General features: G+C 41.8%; 1 protein-coding gene across 19 annotated transcripts in view; it reads right to left on the bottom strand.

Moving 5' to 3' along the window:
• The window catches only part of KHDRBS2 (KH RNA binding domain containing, signal transduction associated 2), a 414,928-nt gene that overhangs the window by 349,842 nt on the left and 42,601 nt on the right, over positions 1-22,485 (bottom strand). For all 19 annotated transcript variants that reach the window (XR_007629070.1, XR_007629056.1, XR_007629062.1 and 16 more), the window contains exon 2: positions 148-275. Coding sequence is in view for 1 of the 19 variants with exons in the window: in XM_050316320.1 (XP_050172277.1) it covers positions 148-275 (128 nt within the window). In the remaining 18 variants the exon portion in view is untranslated. The remainder of the gene's footprint in view (positions 1-147; positions 276-22,485) is intronic.

The raw sequence follows: 22,485 nt of genomic DNA, 5'->3' as shown, positions 1-22,485 counted from the left end.
CTTCAACAGCTTTTCTGAAAGGCCCTGAGACATAAGTTAAAACATGTAATAGCTGATAATAGGTAAATTTAAGTAGGAGCTTGATTTCTTTTCTTTTTAATATCACAAAGCCTGTATACTACAAGTGTTAGGCTATATTTACAGTACCTTTGGATATTGTTTGACAGGGATCAGAACTCTCTCTGACAGCTTTATGTTTTTGTTGCTGATAACATCGAGATATTTCTTTTCTTCATCTTCCTTCTTGCCTTCAGAACCCTGAAATTTTTCCATTTCTGAAAAATATTAAAAAACAGAGCAATCAGTGACATGATATTTATCATCCTTAGGAACTTTAAACTTACACAATTATAATACAAACTGTGTACTGAACACCTGTGCTGTCTGCACTCATGTGGTATGTACTATTATGTTTGAAAAAACTGGACTGTCACCAGCGCTGAGAGGAAAAGATGACAGTCCACAGCTTGCACTTCTCAGCTAATTCTTCCCCAGTTGAAAGGGAAGCCAAATGATCTCAGTGGGAGTAGGAATAGAAGAGGCTTACAATTCCATCTATCAGTCTTCTAAAGGGGATCACATCATCTCAGCTTGACGCTTTTTGTAGATGTGACCTGCCAGAACTGAACTGGATTCTAACTGCAATGGCAACCTTTCAGTACAAGTACCAGAAAACTGAAGAAACTTCTTTTTGTTACTGAGTTTCCATTCAAATTCTTCTGAATTAACTGAAGGTTGTATAAAATAAGAAATAAAGCTAACTCTTGCAAAAAAATTTCTCTATTTAAGAAATGCAGTAAAAAATTGTGTTTTATATATATAATAATTGCTAATATGTAGAACACTCCATAAAATCTACAAAAAACCCTCAAAAATATATTCAGGTTGAACAGTTTTGAATTATTTATTCCCTAAAGCTCTATAATGAACAGGTAACAACAAATAATTGAAATTATCACCCTGCAAAGAACATCTAATAGGTGCCTGAGAGCTCCCTGAGAGCACAGATACTTTTGAAAAAGCTGCATTTACAGCAGTGACATTGTTGACAGCAGAGAAAATGGCAATGCTCATAATGAGTTAATTATAACTGATTTATAGCTAGAAAGGGACAGCTGTGGGTCTCAGAAACATGCTGTTTCAAGGACCAGAAAGCAAGAATGGAAAAGAGTAACACAGCAACAGCAATCTGTATCACACTAAAACAAGTTTCTTTGACTTACAACAAGCATAAGGAAAAACGTAATGAAGAGAACAGCCCATGTCAGGATTTGTTAATAAATATTTATGCCAAATTATTTATTTAAAGCCTGCACCAGCAGACTAATGTTTCAGTCATAAGTTCTTTTAAAACCTCTCAGAGAACACACCTAAAAAACTCAGATGGGATATACCTTTCCTAATTTAGGAATAAAAAGTTATTTACTATCACTAAAATCATCAGAAGCACATTTCATTATTATAAAATACTTTAATATACCTGGAAAATAGCAGTATACTGCATTCAGTGGGAAAGATTAACCTGGAAAGCAGTAACCATCAATTAAGCACAAGCTTAAATATTGATTCTTTGCAGTAAAATACTTAGTTTGGGTAGGTCTAATAGATAGAAAGTTCTTCGAAAATAGATCCAATGCAATTATACAAAGGGTTGTGCTATGGGGGTGCAGAGGGGAGAGACAAGGTAAACACAGAGGGAGAAGTGTTGCAAGTGCTGTAAGTACTGGAATGAAATTAAGGAATTTCCCAGACGTATTGTGAACACTGCTGAGATAATTCTAAAAGAGGTGGGGAAAGTCGATCTACATGTACACATATATCACACTAGAACACCACAAAATCATCTGAGTTGAGAAATACCTTTAAGGTGATCGAGTCCAGCTATTAAGCACTGCCAAGTCCACCATTAAACCATACCCCGAAATGTCTTTTAAACACCTCCAGAGACACAGATTTCAACACCTCCCTGGATTGTCCATTCCAACACTTAATAAACCCTTCCGTGAAGAAATTCTTCCTGATTATCCAATCTGAACCTCCCCTGACACAGCTTGAGGCTACACCCTCTCGTCCTGTCACTACATGCCTGGGTGAAGAAACCAACCCCCATTTGGCTACAGCCTCCTTTCAGGTAGTTGTAGAGAGTGTTGAGCCCTCTCTGAGCTTCCTCTTCTCCAGGCTAAATAACTCCAGCTCCTTCAGCCACTCCTCATAAGACCTGTGCTCTAGACCCTTCACCAGCTTTGTTGCTCTTCTCTGAATATGCTCCAGCATCTCGTTGTCCTGCAATGAGGGGCTGCCAATGTCCACCCCACCCTAACACACTTCACTTTTGTTATCTGACCGATTGTTAAAAAAGACAGTCGTTTACTAGATTCCAGGGTTATCTCTGAGGCCTCTTGCTGGGTAGCTGCTCCTTGCTTCTCAGGTCTAATACCTGTTAGGTCTCCAACAAGGGGCCCAGAACTGAACATAGGATTCAAGGTATGGCCTCACCAGTGCCAAGAACACAGGGAGAATCATTGCCCTGGCCATGCTGGCCACACTATTGCTGATACAAGCCAGTATGTCAGTGGCCTTAAATCCAATAGAACTCCTTCTTCTGGAAAAGTGCTGAAGATGCTGTATGGTCAGCAGGGAGGGGTAGTAAAGCTTAGGACTAACTGCTCACCTGCAAAACGTTCACCAGCCCTTGCAACTAGTCCCAGTCTTGCACTTTCTTTGTGACTGAGACTACGTGAATGTTTTGGAACAAAAGAGGTGTCTTTGCCAAAACTGATGAAACACTACTTCAGTAGGGTTATCAGATTTATGTAAATAAAGAGTTTGCAGATCTATCAAGAGTTAGACAACCTCTGGCACTTTAATCATGACACTTCCAATACTGAACATGAGAAGGGGTGACCTCTAAGCCCAGAAGAGCTAGTCCCAGTTTATTATCAGAGGAGTGAGAAACATCAGTGGGGTTTCCTCCAGGAATTGAAAAGCAACAGAGAGACAATTTCTGGTGAGGTCAAGCAGCACTTAAGGTCAAACACAGTGAGAAAAGCAAATAAGGAAGAATTGTGATGAGGGCTAGGATGTAAACCGAGAATTGAAGGGCATGGATTATTGTACTGAAAGGCAGTGAGGAAAGTAGATACAACAAGGTTTCCTCCAGGGAAAAGTGGCAAGTAGCCCACGACCATAGCCACACGTCTTCAGAATCATCTCCATGGAGGGAGACTCCACGAGCACTCGTGGAAATCTTCTGCCAGTGTTTCATCACCATCACAGTAAAAGAAAGGTTCCAAATGTTCAGAGGGAACGTTTCAAATGTTCAGAGGGAAAAAGTGGGCACCCTAAAAAGAGTCTGGCTCTGTCTTCTTTCAACCCAGCCTTCAGGTATTGATTTACATTGAAAAAAATACCCATCAGAGTCTTCTGTAGGTAGAACAGCCTGAAAGCAGCACTCTTAGCTCCTTCCTCATATTCCCTTTATCATTCTTGTAAACCCTTGCTGGATGCTCTCCACTATGTCCATCTTGACTTATGCTGGGGAGCTCAGCACTGGGCAGAGTACTCCAATTGTACCCTCAACAGAACTAAGCTAAGCGGGAGGATCAACTCCCTTGACCTGCAAAGTCAGTCAAAGAGGAAGAAATGCCTTGAGATGGTTTATTTCTAAAAGAGAACACAAGCCTGGGTACGATTGGTGAAGCCTCCAAATTTATATGGAAAAAAAAAGCAAAGGGATTCTGCTCCCTCATCGGCAGTCCTGTAAGATGAACTGTCTGGCAAGGTTTTGTTCTCTGAGGCCGAAAGGTGGTCTTGGAAGTCCTGTGATGTCACCAGGGAGTCACTGTGACACACCTGACAACATACCTTTTGAAGGTGTGGAGACGCCCTGAAGGGCCACAGTGCCTGGCCTCCTCCATCAGAAACAGACATCTGCACCTGGGGTGACAAAGGACACCCAGCCCGCTGGGTGCCTTCTGAGGGCACAGAGAGGATTTGCCAGACAGGTACACTGGCTGGGCCCAGGACACTGGTCCCAATCTGCCATGTACCCAGGCTCCGGCTGCCATTGCTGAGTGGCCAGGAATCCTTTTCACACCTTCCCAACTCCTGCCTGCACGTGTCAGAGAGGTCAGTCACCATCCTGCCCTGAGAGCTGGAACATACCAAGACACCCCAGTGTTACTCACCTGTCCCAGGATGATCTCTGGCATTTGTGGCAGCCCAAACGCAGCCCCGAGGCAGAGAGAGCAGTCCTTTAGCACTCAACTTTGGCAGCTTTGCTGCAGATTGTGTCCCTCGCACAGGTGGACGCAACAGCCTCTTATCTCTTTGTTTTGCAGGGCGAGATGGACTTGGAGGAGGACTTGGCAGAAGGCAGCACCTCTTCTTGTGCTGCCACCACCGACCACATGTCCCAGGCCACACCCCCAGGTGTTTCAGAGAGCCTAAGGTGCCCAATCTGCCTGGACACCATAACTGACCGAGCCTCCGCGAGCTTGCACGGGCATCCTGTCTGTTTTTCCTGCCTAGTGGAGTGGTTCCACAGAAGAGTAGGTTGCCCAATATGCCAGTGGTCTTTCCCACACTACTTTTGCACGGTGGGAGACACTGCCTCCAAGATGTACTCTATTGGGCAGCACAGCAGCTCCAACAGCCGTGCTCAAAGAGGGAGAGCTGGATCCAGCTCTGAGGAATGGAGGTGGCATCGCTCCTCAGCACGCCAGCACCGCAACTCTTACAGCAGAAGCCGTGCTGGGACCCGGGCGGTAGGCGTGCTGGGGCCCGAGAGACGAACCGAAGAAGGCACCAAAGGCGGCACCACAATGGCCACGGCAGGGTTCAGCAGGCCCAAGGCTACAACCACTTGAGCAGGAGGAGACGGCAGCAGAGCAGGGCTCAGAACACTGCTCGTGGCAACGGCCGAGCTCCAAGGACTAGACAGCACATCCGAGCCTCCTCCAGGAGAAGCAGGCGCCGTCAGCAGGGACCACAGGTTTCTTTCATGGAACCACGGGCGACAAGGAGCCGATTTCGCCAGAGGTCCCGCGGCACTGTGCGCCAAACACTGAAGGAGAATCTAAGGAGGATGGAGCGTGATGAAGGACGAGCTCTAAGGCTCATCCAAGCCTCTTCCAGGAGGAATAGGCACCGTCAGCACAGGCACCAGCTTTCTTACAGAGAACCACAGGTGACAAGGAACCGACCCGGGGGGAGGACCCGCAACACTCGACATCAAACACTGAGGGAGAATCCAAGGAGGATGGAACACAACAAGAGAGAGTTCCTAAGGATTGAACGGGCTGCCCCTGCCTCCTCACGGAGGAGCCGGCGCCGCCAGCGGGGGCGCCGGGTTGTTTTCATCGAACCGCAGGCAACAAGGAGACAAACCCGGGGGGTGCCCCGCAGCACTCGGCGCCGGACACTGCGGGAGAGTCTAAGAAGGATGGAACGTGACGAGGGACGAGCTCTAAGACTCGAACGGGACATCCCAACCTCCTTGGGGACGAGCGAGCACCATCAGGAGGGCCACCCGGTTAACATCACTGAACCACAGGCAACAGGGAACTGATCCCCTGGAGGTGTCACAGCCCTGCTGGGCACAGGGCCTGCTAGCACACCTTACCAAGAAGAGTTTTACTGTATAGCTTCTTATTAGTGTCAGGAACAATACCACTTTAGACAAAAAGACCTCCTACTAAAAACTGCAAAAATAAAGTCAAATCCCATGTTCAAAACTGGGGCTAAGAATTTATTCTCCATCACAACATTCATCCAAAAATATAAAGAGACCCCTGCAAGGCCTTTTTAGTTGAGGACTATAACAAGCATAAAACCTGAATACTGGATTTGTCATCCTCTTTTATGTTATATTTGTCTATATAGTGTGGTACTGAATATTCTATATGCCTATGCCTGGCTTCCCTACATTGCATTTCCACAGTATGGTTAACCACAGATGTTACCACTTTTATTCCTTCCTCCTCTGGTACCAACACTACCAAAGGCGTATTAGAAATCCTCTTGTCCTTTCACATCACCTGTTTTCTTATCCTTTACTCTAAATATCCCCCAGGATAACTTCTTCTGCTACTTACCACTCGTCTCATAAGGTGGGAGTGAAAAGTGAAGTTGATTTACAACTGCTTTGTCTCAAAGGCACTGCCTACAATGCCATACAAATCTAATGCCAGGTAGCAAGCTTCTGAAAAGCTTTTTATCTTCTTCTTACCTAGGGACTTCAAATTTAACTCCCAAAGCCTTCGCAGAGAAGTCTGTCCTTGTGGCATGCCCTGTATATAGCCTCATGTTTAATGCCCACAGTGACAGTACCTGCTACAGGCTTTTCCGACCACGTCCAAACACTACAGAAGTCTTTAAAAAACAATGGCATACAAAGAACACTTTTACTTTTGAGTAAGACTGGTGCAAAGAGAGGAGTCTTCTCAAAAGACAGAGGCAATACAATAAATTAGTATCTGGACCAAGAGAAGTTTTATTAAATCACTCTATTTAACTACAATTGGCCTCTACTTTGTACACTCCTCATGTCACTCCATGACTTTGACCTTTACCAAGCAGAAGCATTAAGACACTCCTATGAAGGAATTCACAGTGGGATCAATCTGCCAACTTGCTGGCTCACAGAACTGGTGTGTAGCAAGTTGCTTCATTTACAAATTGTGACCTGCTGACCAACTGGGAAATCTGCAACACACACTATGAAAACAGAACCAACTAGATTTACACTCCCTCATGCAATCCTTATGATTTTGTTCTGAGGGTTAGTTTTATGTGCAGTCACTGATAAATACCCAAAGGAAAAAAAAGATGTAGTAGCCTCATGGACAATCAACTCCCATAAGGCAAACTCAATTCCTCAGAAGCATAATAGAATCATTCAACCTTCCTACACAGTGCCTTCTTAGCTTGCACAAGTGTATTTTCAGTCACAGAACCACATAACACTGAAGGTAGGAAAGGACCTCCCGAGGTTATCTGCTCCAACAGTCCCTGCTCAAGCAGAGCCACTGAGACATGGGGGCCCAAGACCATAGCCACACAGGTCTTGAGTATCATCTCCAGGGAGGGAGACTCCACGAGCACCGTGGAAATCTTCTGCCAGTGCTTGGTCACTCTCATAGTAAAAAAAAACAGATTTCCAAATAGTCACAGGAGAGCTCCCATGTTTCAGCATGTGCCTGTTTTCAATGGGCAAGCATTAAAAGAGCCTGGCTTAGGCTATGCACCCCGCTATCAGGTAATGATACATGTTGAAAAAGATCCCCTATCAATTCTTATGCAGGTTGAACAGCCTGAAAGCAGCACTCTTAGCTCCTTCCTTATAGAAGAGATCCTCTAGTCCCTTTATCATCCTTGTAAACCCTTGCTGGATGCTCTCCACTATGTCCGCCTTGACTTATGCTGGGGAACTCAGCACTGGGCAGAGTACTCCAATTGTACCCTCAACAGAACTAAGCTAAGCGGGAGGATCAACTCCCTTGACCTGCAAAGTCAGTCAAAGAGGAAGAAATGCCTTGAGATGGTTTATTTCTAAAAGAGAACACAAGCCTGGGTACGACTGGTGAAGCCTCCAAATTTATATGGAAAAAAAAAGCAAAGGGATTCTGCTCCCTCATCAGCAGTCCTGTAAGATGAACTATCTGGCAAGGTTTTGTTCTCTGAGGCCGAAAGGTGGTCTTGGAAGTCCTGTGATGTCACCAGGGAGTCACTGTGACACACCTGACAACATACCTTTTGAAGGTGTGGAGACGCCCTGAAGGGCCACAGTGCCTGGCCTCCTCCATCAGAAACAGACATCTGCACCTGGGGTGACAAAGGACACCCAGCCCGCTGGGTGCCTTCTGAGGGCACAGAGAGGATTTGCCAGACAGGTACACTGGCTGGGCCCAGGACACTGGTCCCAATCTGCCATGTACCCAGGCTCCGGCTGCCATTGCTGAGTGGCCAGGAATCCTTTTCACACCTTCCCAACTCCTGCCTGCACGTGTCAGAGAGGTCAGTCACCATCCTGCCCTGAGAGCTGGAACATACCAAGACACCCCAGTGTCACTCACCTGTTCCAGCTTCTCTGGCATTTGTGGCAGCCCAAACGCAGCCCCGAGGCAGAGAGAGCAGTCCTTTAGCACTCAACTTTGGCAGCTTTGCTGCAGATTGTGTCCCTCGCACAGGCGGACGCAACAGCCTCTTATCTCTTTGTTTTGCAGGGCGAGATGGACTTGGAGGAGGACTTGGCAGAAGGCAGCACCTCTTCTTGTGCTGCCACCACCGACCACATGTCCCAGGCCACACCCCCAGGTGTTTCAGAGAGCCTAAGGTGCCCAATCTGCCTGGACACCATAACTGACCGAGCCTCCGCGAGCTTGCACGGGCATCCTGTCTGTTTTTCCTGCCTAGTGGAGTGGTTCCACAGAAGAGTAGGTTGCCCAATATGCCAGTGGTCTTTCCCACACTACTTTTGCACGGTGGGAGACACTGCCTCCAAGATGTACTCTATTGGGCAGCACAGCAGCTCCAACAGCCGTGCTCAAGGAGGGAGAGCTGGATCCAGCTCTGAGGAATGGAGGTGGCATCGCTCCTCAGCACGCCAGCACCGCAACTCTTACAGCAGAAGCCGTGCTGGGACCCGGGGCGGTAGGCGTGCTGGGGCTCGAGAGACGAACCGAAGAAGGCACCAAAGGCGGCACCACAATGGCCACGGCAGGGTTCAGCAGGCCCAAGGCTACAACCACTTGAGCAGGAGGAGACGGCAGCAGAGCAGGGCTCAGAACACTGCTCGTGGCAACGGCCGAGCTCCAAGGACTAGACAGCACATCCGAGCCTCCTCCAGGAGAAGCAGGCGCCATCAGCAGGGACCACAGGTTTCTTTCATGGAACCACGGGCGACAAGGAGCCGATTTCGCCAGAGGTCCCGCAGCACTGTGCGCCAAACACTGAAGGAGAATCTAAGGAGGATGGAGCGTGATGAAGGACGAGCTCTAAGGCTCATCCAAGCCTCTTCCAGGAGGAATAGGCACCGTCAGCACAGGCACCAGCTTTCTTACAGAGAACCACAGGTGACAAGGAACCGACCCGGGGGGAGGACCCGCAACACTCGACATCAAACACTGAGGGAGAATCCAAGGAGGATGGAACACAACAAGAGAGAGTTCCTAAGGATTGAACGGGCTGCCCCTGCCTCCTCACGGAGGAGCCGAGCGCCGCCAGCGAGGGCGCCGGGTTGTTTTCATCGAACCGCAGGCAACAAGGAGACAAACCCGGGGGGTGCCCCGCAGCACTCGGCGCCGGACACTGCGGGAGAGTCTAAGAAGGATGGAACGTGACGAGGGACGAGCTCTAAGACTCGAACGGGACATCCCAACCTCCTTGGGGACGAGCGAGCACCATCAGGAGGGCCACCCGGTTAACATCACTGAACCACAGGCAACAGGGAACTGATCCCCTGGAGGTGTCACAGCCCTGCTGGGCACAGGGCCTGCTAGCACACCTTACCAAGAAGAGTTTTACTGTATAGCTTCTTATTAGTGTCAGGAACAATACCACTTTAGACAAAAAGACCTCCTACTAAAAACTGCAAAAATAAAGTCAAATCCCATGTTCAAAACTGGGGCTAAGAATTTATTCTCCATCACAACATTCATCCAAAAATATAAAGAGACCCCTGCAAGGCCTTTTTAGTTGAGGACTATAACAAGCATAAAACCTGAATACTGGATTTGTCATCCTCTTTTATGTTATATTTGTCTATATAGTGTGGTACTGAATATTCTATATGCCTATGCCTGGCTTCCCTACATTGCATTTCCACAGTATGGTTAACCACAGACAGATGTTACCACTTTTATTCCTTCCTCCTCTGGTACCAACACTACCAAAGGCGTATTAGAAATCCTCTTGTCCTTTCACATCACCTGTTTTCTTATCCTTTACTCTAAATATCCCCCAGGATAACTTCTCCTGTTATTTACCACTCGTCTCATAAGGTGGGAGTGAAAAGTGAAGTTGATTTACAATTACTCTGTCTGAAGGGTACTGCCTATAATGCCAAAGCTATAGTTAAGATATGATTTTGTGACCAATGGAAATAGGCTCTCCATAAACAATGGCATTCCTCCAGTGAGGACAAACACAAGGAACTCAACAACACATTTTCAACATCACTGCTCTCAGGTAAAAAGAGAATATAAAGCATTCTGTGAGAAGAAACTTCATACATTTTCCACTCACTTTTGCTCTGAGCTAACTGAACTAAAGCAGGGAGACACAGAGCTTATTAATTACCTCCTCCAGTACCTGCTAATCTGCAAATAAGCCTCTCTTTTACCTCTCATCATTAACACAGTACTCTTGCACTCCCTTCTGTATAATAAAAATGTATGTCATCCTTCTTAATTGGAAGAAAACATGTGTATCTCAGACACAGAAAAAGAGACCACCACTAGAGAAGTATCAGAGACTAAAAGCATTTCTAATATCTTTCTAGAGATATTACTCCTATGAAAATTTATCTTGAGTTCACTTCAGACTTTGAGCTGTTAAAATTCTGGAAATACTGTCCCTTTTATGTGTTTTTTTTTTGAAGGGAGTAACTTCTTTTTCCTTCATGGAGTTATAAAATGGAATAGCTGAGTTGGTAGCTCTTACTTTTTTGAAAACTCTCTGCTTTATTCTTACAGGGCCAATAAAATGATGTTAATCATATTTCTCTTCAAAGTACTTGACACCTATAACAAAACTTCTGTCATGACTATAGTTTTTCTATTAAAATTCAGCATCCCACAATAATAATATTCTTTTGCTACACTTAAGATTCATGTCAAAACTCATCAAAAAATAATGTTCTTCCTGTCAGTCTGTCCAACCCACCAAAAAACTTAAATCCCTTTCTGCTGTCAACATTTGCCTCCCACTTAACAGAATTCCGCAACCTACCTTGCACTTTCCTTTTCTTGGTTTTGTGTTTGCTGTACTGGCATAGCTTCATTACAGAATCATGAGGTGCTGTTAACAAGATTAGACCCTCTGAAAGAATTATATGTTCCTATTAATGGGAATTATTTCCAGAATGGGAATAACACCAACCTCTTGCATGCGTGTAGCATTATGTATAGCAAGATTATCTAGTACCCTGACAAGTACTGTTTTTCTGCAGGTTAATGAAAGAATTTCTGAACTGAAAGAGGAAGAATGAGCCAATACCAGTGAAAAATAATGATCACTAAATCACTGACAGCTCTAATTAAGAAAGAGGTTTTTTTATTTAAAGATTGTTAAAAAATGACAGGCGAAACTCTGAACACTTACAGTGGTGTTAAAATAATGCAAAATCCCAGCATATTTTTAAAACAGAAAATACTAAAAACATACATGAAGGCTCATTTTCTGTCTAAGTTGTTACAGTTTTAATTGAAAGCAGGGGTAATGGATTTTCAGACAAGGAAAAAAAAAAACAACAGATGACTCAATAAAACCTGTTGGAAAAATTAAAATGAAGTTAATTCATGAGAACACAACATCCTAAGAGGTTTCTAGTCATGAAAAAGACATTTAAATGCCTAAGAATCAGAATTGTAAATGTAAAAATATTCAGTGTCTAATAGAAGTTGGGAGGGGCTATCAAGACAGTACAATCAGCCACAAGTGCTGAAAAAGACTTTCTTCTTGTGATTAGATTCCATGATGTCCCATAAGGCATGATATCCTACTGAAGATTTTTTCAAGCTGGGCACATAAAAAATGCAGTGTCCACTAAAAGTTTCATTCACAATGGAGGTTTTTTCCCACTGTTGGACTTAAGGGCCATTATCCTCTACTAGGTTGCCTATTTCACAGAACACACAGGAAACATAGGAAAGTGGCCATATCCTTTAGTCAGAACTCACTAGACTGTATGTATCAGAACACTGGGGACAGATTTGCCACCTCTCTTCCCCAGAACAGGAAAGACCCTGATGAAGTGGAGCAAGCTGGGTGGAGGCCAGCCATGATGGCTGGGGCTGGAACACATGCCCTGTGGCAGGAGGCTGGGAGAACTGGACCTGTTTGTCGTGGTGAAGTCAGCTGTGAGGGATTGAACCGCAGCTCCACAGTGCCTGTGTTCTCATAGCCAGCCTCTTCGCAGCAGGGTGTTAACAGGGATGAGAGAAAACAGGGGAAAGGTTTGGACTATGTGTAAGTTTTCTCACCATGAGGACTGCCCAGCAGTGCTGCAGGTTTCTAAGATATGCTGTACTATCTCCTCCTTCAGAGGATTTCAAGATCCACTTGAATGGACCATTGAATGACCTAGTCTGAACCCTTGGCTAGCCCTGCTTAGAGCAGGAGGTTGGACTAGAGATCTCCCAATGTCCCTTCACACATGAACTATCCTACGATTCTGTAAATTCAGTAACTTTCAGACTTACCCTTGTCTGTCAAATTTGCTTGAACTTATCCAAAAGATTTAAATGTTATTGCAGAAAAAGTCAGAAGACAGAAACAACATGATCACATAAGCTCCATATCCTTAGGAAACTTATTTAACAAAACATACTAATGTAGGTAGAAAAGAAATTAAAGATCTAAAGAACTTCATATTTCAAATTGACTAAAAACAAAAAAGAATTAACAAGGAAACAAAGAAGAAAATTAAAGTCAGCAAAGACTAAGTAAAAATGAACTTACATTTCCGACCCCTCTCTCTATACTGGTAACTGATTTTTACTGGCTGGTTGCTGCTTTGACTCTACCACTAGTGCACTCAGTAACTTGCAAAGGTATGCCACAGAGTCTTTCCATCTCCAAATTATTGTACTGATAGAAAAATGATTACCTAATGTACCTATCTACTGATCTATGCCTAGATTAGTATAGATAAAAAAGCTATAAAGAGAATACTAACAGTGTTAAGAAACTAGAAAAATCCTCAAGTGGAAATACTAGTTTTTGACAAATTTATGAACAACATCTGCTCGGACATATAAGTTTTGGAGAATTTTAAGTCTGATTGCCAAGCAGTTCCACAAGACACTAGTCCACGTAAGTCTACTTCATCTGCTGAGTAATTCCTCAGTACCCTATTCCATGAAATTCTAGATGTATACCAACTGTAATCAAAGAAAATAAATTATTGTTTATGATGAAATTTACTGCAGGAAATTGATAAGAGCCCCTCACCTCAATAAAAATAACCAACAGCAATCTTAACATCAGCATCAGCAAGTGCAGTATAAAGAAAAGATCTGGGACACATTTTGAGCATGATGGCCCACTAAATACAGTTGTTGATAACATTTAAGGAGTAACAACAGTGTTACCTTCAATATATGGGGTTTTTTGTACTTTGGGAAGAAAATGGTTACAAAAAGGACTGAACAACTACAACATGGATTAAACACATTTTTTTATCAAATTGCTAAAAAGAAAGCAAGCCACTGGGTAAGATTTTTAAGACTAAAGTTCTTTCAAAAGAGTCTTTGAAGACAAATATACATTTGGGGAGTTACCCTGTCTAGTTCGTGATGGAAGTTTGGTGTTGGCAGCTATTGTATCGCTCAAACTATGGTGTGCAGTTCACTAAATAGCTGTTCTCAGTGCAGTTCTCCCTTCTTACCTCTTGCCTTCAGAATAGCTTAGACAGTGTTATGAATACGTCACCAGCTGGATGAAATGCAACTTGAAAGTTGTTAGAATATTTTTATTTAATAATGGATTACTTTCATCTGAGCATGAGACTACTTGTAAAAAGAGGAAATAGAGAGCAGGAAGATTTACTCAGACCAGAAAAAAATAAAGCAAAAACCACTAAAAACATCAGGAGTGTATTTATTTGTGAACATATCTCTAAGTGTCCTTGAGTTTAGCATCCTAGAAAACTGTGTTGCTATGACATGTAAGAAAAGGAAAGTAGCTTTCTGTCAAACAAAGACTTCTGTAGCTTCCACTGTGTAAAAGTCCATTCAACAAGGCAATTCAAAACATACTGAAATGTTCTCATGGATTAATCAGAAGAGAAAACATCAGTGCTGTGCTACATCTTGTATGGTGTGGAACAGATAAATAGGGCTGAAAGACAAATCAATCAGTGACGTCACTGTTAAGCCCACCAGTGAGATATTCATTACCTAACACTGACTGTGTGAAAGCTGTTGGTATTCTTGCGAGGGCTGCTCTGCCCAGCCAGAGTAACCAGCCAAAAGGAAGTTTTCCTGTCTCTTCACAGTTTCTGGAAAGAAGGAAATACTTTGTTTTTCCCTTTTCAGTACAATGTCTGCTATTCCGTCCTTAAAGCAAGAGGGAGAGATGAACTAGTAGGTATTTTTTCCCCTTTCTGTTCTTACTCACCCTTTTTTGGGTTTTTCTGTACTGTGAGGTAGAACAGCTAAAGAGGAAGATGGATGTCTGGAAGTTCAAAATATTGAAAATTATGAAAATATGTCATTTACTGAAGTTAAGAACCAGTATAAAATTTTGCTTGGAAATCAGGCTCCTCACTGACCTCTTCTGGTTTTCCAGTTAGCAATGCCACTAATGGGATAATCTCTGCTCACAGAGTTATCAAAGTATTTGAAAGGCACCTACAAACCTCCAAAACAGTAGTTTCCATTTAGGAAGTGACTTCAGATCTCGGGCTCAGAAAGTCATCTGTATCTGGAAGACTGACAGGAAAACTGAAGTTCACTGGGGAAGAGATGATGAAACCCCGAGTAAATGCACAAAATTGTTCAGAGGTGGGAGAGACTTAAGGGTGTTTCAGAATGTGACCTTTGATTCTTAATGTGCTCTGTCAGCAAATAAAAAAGAACAGCTCTGACTGCTATACAGACAGGAAAATACACATACTCAGATATAAAACAAATAGTTTATATATAAAATAAACTTTTTATTTGTAACTGGTAAAAAAAGCACAAAAGAAGGAAACAGAAGATTCATGTCTGATATATATGATTGAATCTACCTCTACTATACTATGCAGCCAACATACATATTAAGTTTATTTCTGGCAAACATCAAGTTAAATGATGTTCAGAGACTCATTGTATATTATCAGGATTTCTTAGTTCATCCAAAAAATCCTACTGTGTCCAATCACAATGGAAGACTACTGATCTGCTTATGTTAGGATACATTTTATCTTACTTCAAACTGAGAGCAACAGTTACAAATAAAACCTTTCAAGGACTAACCAATGATACCTAAACAGCAGAAAGCTATGCAAGCTTTCACAAACCCACTGGAGAGCATATCTTGGCTGAAAGCCTCCACTTGGCAGTCTTTACAAACAGATACTCGGTCCAAAGGATCAGTCCTGTACACTAAAAGATGACCAACTTTCCTGTGCTGCCTCTTCAGGAGAAATTATCAGCAATATCTAAAAATATATGGCTCATGCAGCAACATAAATTCACACACTTGTAAATGTGCAGTGAAAACCAAGGAAGTTGAAATGAAGGAGATATGTAAAATTAAAGATATTTTAATATTATAAAGAGGTTTTATTGCAGAGTCTTCTGTGGATTTTTCTGCAGAATTTTCAATGAATTTGACAGAACACACTCATGCCCACACCACACTTGGTAGGTTTTCCTCACTCTTGCTGCACTTCAAGCCGTGCCTGACTGCTCACCTACTGCCCTACAGACATGGCAGGGGACACGCAAACAAGATGCCAATGCTTGGACCAATGTACCATTCCTGTTCCATTTAATGAAATGGCCATAACACGAGGATACAAAAACCAACCCAGTAATCAGAAGTTGGAACAAGCACTAAATGTAAAGACAAAGGTTTAGTAACTACATCATACTAGTTTTTGTTAAGTGGTCCTGGGTGTTCTTGGCTACCATTCATTTACACAAGAAAGAGCATTTGGCAACTAAGTCAAGATTAGGGACATTCTTATGACTGGATATAAACCAAGTATTTGCAAACTATTCAAGAAGTAGGAAACCTGAGTCCTGCCTGGAAACAGGATTCTTTATAGCAACAAAGAAAACTTCAAGCAAGTGAACTTGTGTTCATAGGAAAGAAATCACATTAACACCAGGTAATGTGATTTCATTACACTGTGTTATTTGACACAAGGAATTAAAATTCATCCTCCAGTGGTATTACAGCCTAATACTGCAGCAAAAAAGATGCATTTTTTCACAGACTTGTCTTAAGTCTTTGCCTTAAGGATACTTGTTTTAATTGTACAAACCACAGCACTAAATTAAAACATAGAGATGTCAAGAGGACTCGTTTCATTTCCTGCAAATATCCTTCAATTCCTTCAACTACATTTCTAGAAATCAATTTTAAAAGGTGAAGAAAACATGTTTGAACCTGTCTGCAACTTCATCAAAGCCTGTTATCTTGTCAAGAGGGGAAAAAAGGGGCCCAAGATAATGTTTTCAAATAATGTGAATACAGTGTATGCTCCTGGCATCTATCCAAAAACCAGTGATGGGAAGCCTCCCTTTTTTCCCCCACCAAATCCTCTGCTCATCACAGACAAGATTACTAATAAAGATCAGTTATATGAAACTGAATCAAGAGTAAGCAGTAACGCTGCCAGGAAACTCAGCAAGCAACCTGAGAAGCTCCCAGTATGAGTGAAACCTGCTTGTGATTAATCTACACAGCGGATTAATTTGTTACAGTCTAGGAGTAAGTCTGAATTCTGAATCCTCACTGATGCCTCACACGTGGATACACACAAATGATACCTAGGCATTATACTCCTAAGTCCAGCTGGCTGGAAGACCCTTATGCACTGGAATAAATGGCCAAGTATCATTTTTTCACCCTACAAAAAGATGCATTTCTCTTTCTCAAGGCCGAAGTCCTGCAGTTAATCATCATCATGGCTGGGCTTCACGAAACAAGATTTGAGGCTGCAGTTATAACAACATATCATAAACCCAAATATATTCTCAACTCCCACAGATAGCTTTCCATCATTTCAAGTCAAGTTCAAAGCAATGGCACCCACTTTCAAGGCAGTTCCTAGTCCAGGGTATAGAAAAGCTGGCCTAAAAGTCTATGCCAGACCCTGTGAAAAGTGAGTTCACTCCTCAAGACCAGTGCACCTCAATGTATTATCAGTGTGCAAAAGACTGGGCTCAGCTCTGTGACAGATAACAGTTTTTGCAGGAACCAGTGTTTCCAGAATTCTAAGGTCTGTTATGACTCTTTTCCACCCACCTGACCTCAAGCATTGCTTTTACCTTGTCACTACCACAAATACATGATAAAAAGAGAATAATGAATTTCTGTTTCCTAGAGATTTGAAATTAGCCAACATGTCCAAAAATTATTTGGAAAAAAGAGCCTGGCAGAAAAATAAACCACTTAATTCCACAAACTAACTTATTTCCTTGGAAAATTTTCCCTAAAATTTCCACAAAAGCCATTTCAGTGCTCTCATTTTTCCCCAGGACTTGTGAAAACTAAATAACTGAAAAATGCAGCAGCTGACATTACGTAAATGAGAAGGAAAGCAAAAAAAATATATTTTATGTAGGAGCCCATAGGCTGCCACAATGCAAGCTCTTAATTACCTTTCTCCTTATTAGCATATCTGTCATTGAACTGCTTGGTGAATAATGCACAGCAGCCCAGTAAGGCATTATGAACCCAATAAATACTTCTGCAGAACAGGATAAAGAACTAGCATGTAATTTTGGAAACTAATTTGTAGCACAAGTCTTATGAGGGGCAGTTGAGGGAGTTGGGGTTTAGCCTGAAAAAAAAGGAGGCACAAGGGAGACCTTATCGATCTCTACAACTACCTAAAAGGAGGGTGTACACAGGTGTGTGTTGGTCTTTTCTCCCATGCAGCGAGCGATAAGACAAGAGGAAATGGACTCAAGTTGTGCCAGGGAGGTTTAAACTCAATATTAGGAAAAATTTCTTCACCGTAAGGGTGGTGAAGCATTGGAACAGGCTACCCAGGGAAGTGGTGAAGTCATCATCCCTGGGAGTGTTAAAAAACATGCAGATATGGCACTGAGGGGTGTGGTTTAGGTGTGGAGTTTGCAGTGGTAGGTTAATGGTTGGACTCTCAGGTCTTTTCCAACCTTAGTTTTCCTATGAGCCTAAATAAACAGAGACATTAAATTTCTTCTAAAAAGCATCTTTCCGTTTGTTCTGTTCACCAATTTGAATGCTGGTTTATCTTGTTACCCAGAAGCGAGCCATAAAAATCTGGTGTATGCTCTGCTTTTCTTTACAAGCAATTCATTCTTTCAGCGAAGGTAACTGGCAGGTAGGCCTTTGACTGTAAGTGGAAGTGTAGAAAAGAACAACTGCCTTACTCAGAATTGTCAAGTAAATGAAAATGCCCATTATACTTATCTGTATCTGGGGACATCTTCTTTCCTGCCTCTTCCACTTTAACGTCACCTTCATGAATTACCTCAGTATTACTGTTTGTTAAGGGGCATACAAAGAAATCCTTCCACTAAGATCTCTTTTTTTTCCCAGCACGTTGGTGCAACAGTAGCGAGATTTGTAAGACTGGCTACATTTGAAAACCCTCCTGTTTTGCTATAAACATTCTAATTAACCATGCCCACATCAAACCACAGCTTACATATCATATTTAATAACCAGGGGAAAATGCAATTCACAATGAAAACGCTAAAAGGAAATCGCTCAGTTTGCCTGCATTTTATGTCTCACACTAACGAGCTTTTCATCTGGTTACATGTCTGTTGCTGACAATCTCAGCAGCTGGTAGAAAAAAAAATTCTGCCAATCTGTTCCTGTTCCTAAGGGTGTACAGGGCAGACAAAGAACTTGGACAAACTCACATTCAACATGCTGAAGGGTTTGTCAGCTGCCTTGATTAGCACAGGAAACAGCCTCTCGAGTTCAGAAAATGCCACAGGCTCATTCCCAAAGAAGAAGAAAATTTCCAGGAGCACACTGTGTTGCAAGACAATCTGTTCCACTGCAAAACAGGTCTGCTCAGGTTCAGCCCAACACAAGAACTGTAACTTGATTCTGAGTTAGTAAGAAATTTATTTTTGTGGAAGTGCTTTTCTCAACAAATTCTAACCATTTCATACAAAAAAATACTTCATCAGGACTTAATATGTATGTTGTTGGGGTTTTTTTAATGCTGATAAAAATCATATGTTTTAGGATGGATGCCACCAACAGCAACAGCTGACAGCACTGACATGTTCATCATTTCAATTTTATGGAGTAATGAAAATGTAAGATAGATTTTTGTTTCAGTCAGAAAATACAGAGCAGTCTTAGTACTGGAGAGAAACACTGAATGGCTTAGGTTGGAAGGGACCTTAAAGATCATCTCATTCCAACATTTCTGCCACGGGCAGGGACACCCTTCAGTAGACCAGGTTACTCAGAGCTCCATCCAACTTGGACTTGAACACTGTCAGGGCAACTTGTTCCAGTGCTTCACTACCCTCACAGTTAAGAATGTCTTCCTAATACCTAATCTAAATCTACTGTCTTTCAGTTTTATGCCATTTCCCCTTGCCCTGTCACTACATGCTCTTGTAAAAGAGGTAGAATTGCTGATAATCACTGGAGCATGTCAGTTCTTGCCCAGATTTTCATGGCTGCCCATCTGGATGAATGAATACTGATGTCCATTTCAAAAGTACTTGTTTAGAGGGATGTTCCAAGAAAGGATATTGGTCTTTTCATGCATCTACCAAAAAAAAAAAAAAGTGCAAGTAATTTAAAAGGAAAAAGACCTAAATAATCCAAAGATTAAAGAAACAAAAGAGGGGTAGAATAGACAAGAAACAAAAAGTTGTATTTGCATTTTTATTTTCTTCTGGTTTCTCAGAAGCCTCCAATGGATTATAGGTCCTTCTTGGCTGAAAAAGATTTTCTTTAATTCTAGGAAGCAAAATTAAGCATTGTGACTGCTTGCAAAGTATTGTACATGATATGGTATTAGACACTAAAAAATACACCTTGTTTTCCATTATAAAATGTTTCTAGAAAAGGAGAAACCCAGGATGAAGCTGGAAGGCAAGCAATCTGGGAATCTGGAGAGAAAGGTGTTGGGAGATGGCCAGGAGACTCTCAAGGAAATACAAAGCAGAAAAAGAAGAAGAAAAGAGATCACAGAATCAACCAAGGTAACAAACAAACAAAAAACATAAAGGAGAAGAAGGGCAAAATTCATGTCATGTTTCATCAATCTTCTGTTTGAAGAAGACAATAAGTTATGAAGTAGGATATGAGAAATCAAGAGAACAAATCTGAAGATTCTGCTGAGGTGGAGAATAAGCAGGTAGCTAAATGAGAAATGAGCAAAGGTAGAGTATCTCACCGATTAAGCACTTTGAAACCTTAATGTTAAATATTAATTTATGTTATCCATCTAAATATATATTTATATATAAATATTTTATATATACATATATATATCTCCCTGAAATGTTAATGCACACGTTAAGTTTTGTCTCCATGATCTAAATTTAACTTGCTATCAAACATTGCTCCTCACTCAATATTCTTACATTTAGATGGTATCTTTTGATTCAAATATGCCAAAAAGCCAAAAACCTAAGGCTGGTAATTGTCAGGCCTCAAAGTAGAAACTGCCACAGATTACAGAGTTTGGCTATTTCTTCAGCCTCCTGGAAGGGCAGGGATATGCAGGACAACCATGACTGGGAGCATATACCCATGGGTATCAACTAATAGGAATGAGGGTGCAGGGGACACTCAGGGGCACCAAAAAGCCAATCTCTTGAGCCCAAACTACTGCTAACCAGTGCTTTCTGCAAATCACAAATCCCTGAGTATCAGGGATCATCCCTGTGAACTGCAAGTTGACCAATTATACCACTCAATGGCCAGAATGGATCTGAGAGGACACAGGTTCAAGAGATTCTCCCAGAGGAATATGGGTCCTGGCTGAAACACACACTATCCAAGGCCAGGGACCATTCACAACGCACCCTCTATTTTGGAGGGCATGAGACATGAACAGCATGGATGCAGTGATTTTCACGCCAGTTTCAGTACCAAGTAACAGCCCTCAGCATACTTAATATGCTTAAGCAGACACAGCTTACGTCTGCATGGATCAAGGCCTGAGAATCACAGTGTAGTTATTCTGATGTTCATTTCAGGTTTTTTGAGATTAAATATAATAGGTAGGGTTCACTCTGCAATTAGGTCATGTTTGTGTTTTCCCTATGAGTATGCCATTTCCTTAAAAGACTTCTTAGGGACTTTATATATCAAGGTCTAAAAACAAAAACTGAATGGAGTTTAAGCACAGACTACATGTTAAATGCCACTGCAGTATTTGCTAGGGTATTCTAGAAAGCCCAAGGCATCCAAGTCAAGCAAGGTCAAGAAAAAGAAGTTGACTTGTCTTAGCAACTCAGCAGCAATGTCCTACTTTCAAAATACTACTACACCTGAAATTACAGAGACATGAAAAAAATTTTCACTAAAATTGATTAATTTCAGCTTTTGGAAAAAAGAAGTCATATTACATTTGAATTCATGCATCTATCTACCAGTAGTTTAGAACAGAGTAGGAAAAATCATCATTCTGTAATCAAACCAAAAAAATATCTACAACTTGATAATAGAAAATATTATTTGAGTAGCACATTAGTAGGCAAAAATCCAGATTTTGAAACATCAACATATAAATAAAGTGACACGAAATAATAACAGGCTTGCTATTCTTTCTGCATTCTGTTCTAGCTTTTATGACTATAAATTGATGCTGCCAACATGAACACTCCAGTGACTTAGTTTGCATTAATCAAAAGATGTGCGCTACTCTATTTCAGAAGATGCATGCTGCTACAGAAAACATCTCTACCAATTAAAACTGCAGCACACAAATTAAAGGCTAGGCTATTGCTGTGATATGAAGGCAGATTTCAATATGTGCAAACAAAAATGGTGCTATCCATGCAGTTAACTAAAAATCTTGGAATAATGTAGCTTTTCATCTGGCAAAAAGAAATGAAAAATATACAGACTGACCTTTGTGATCTACACTATATTTTGGGTATTGTCTATCATCCTCTATTAAACTTCTCTTCATCACACCATATGGAAAATGTTTCATGGAGGCAAATTCTATGAATTTGAAACTAAATGTTTCAGAGCAATATATGATGTTGTTATTAAAGAAGTGCCTGAGAAAGCTATTGTAATAAATCCATAGAAACATTTAGCTAACACAAATCACAAGTTGTGCAGAACAGGTTAAACAGAAAGCATCTTAAAACTCGAGCAGAATCTCTTACTTGTCTGATAGCAGCTCTAATGACTGTATGCCATGGGGATCAGTATAAAAAGTGCTGTGAAAACCCTAAATTAAAGAGAAATATAAAATACATCAGTACCAAGAGATGATGTAAAACTGATATATTTAAGGCAAAATTAACTTAGCCCTGTATTTTAAAGATAGCTAATTGCTTAATTCATTCTGAAATTAAGGAGTCAGATGAGCTGACATGTTTGGAAGCCTTGTCCTTTAAT

The sequence above is a fragment of the Myiozetetes cayanensis genome, unplaced genomic scaffold, assembly GCF_022539395.1.
Source record: "Myiozetetes cayanensis isolate MyiCay16 unplaced genomic scaffold, myiCay2020 scf2-11, whole genome shotgun sequence".
Taxonomy (NCBI): domain Eukaryota; kingdom Metazoa; phylum Chordata; class Aves; order Passeriformes; family Tyrannidae; genus Myiozetetes; species Myiozetetes cayanensis.
Note: the sequence above shows the minus strand (reverse complement) of the source record. Positions and strands in the feature narration are given on the sequence as shown.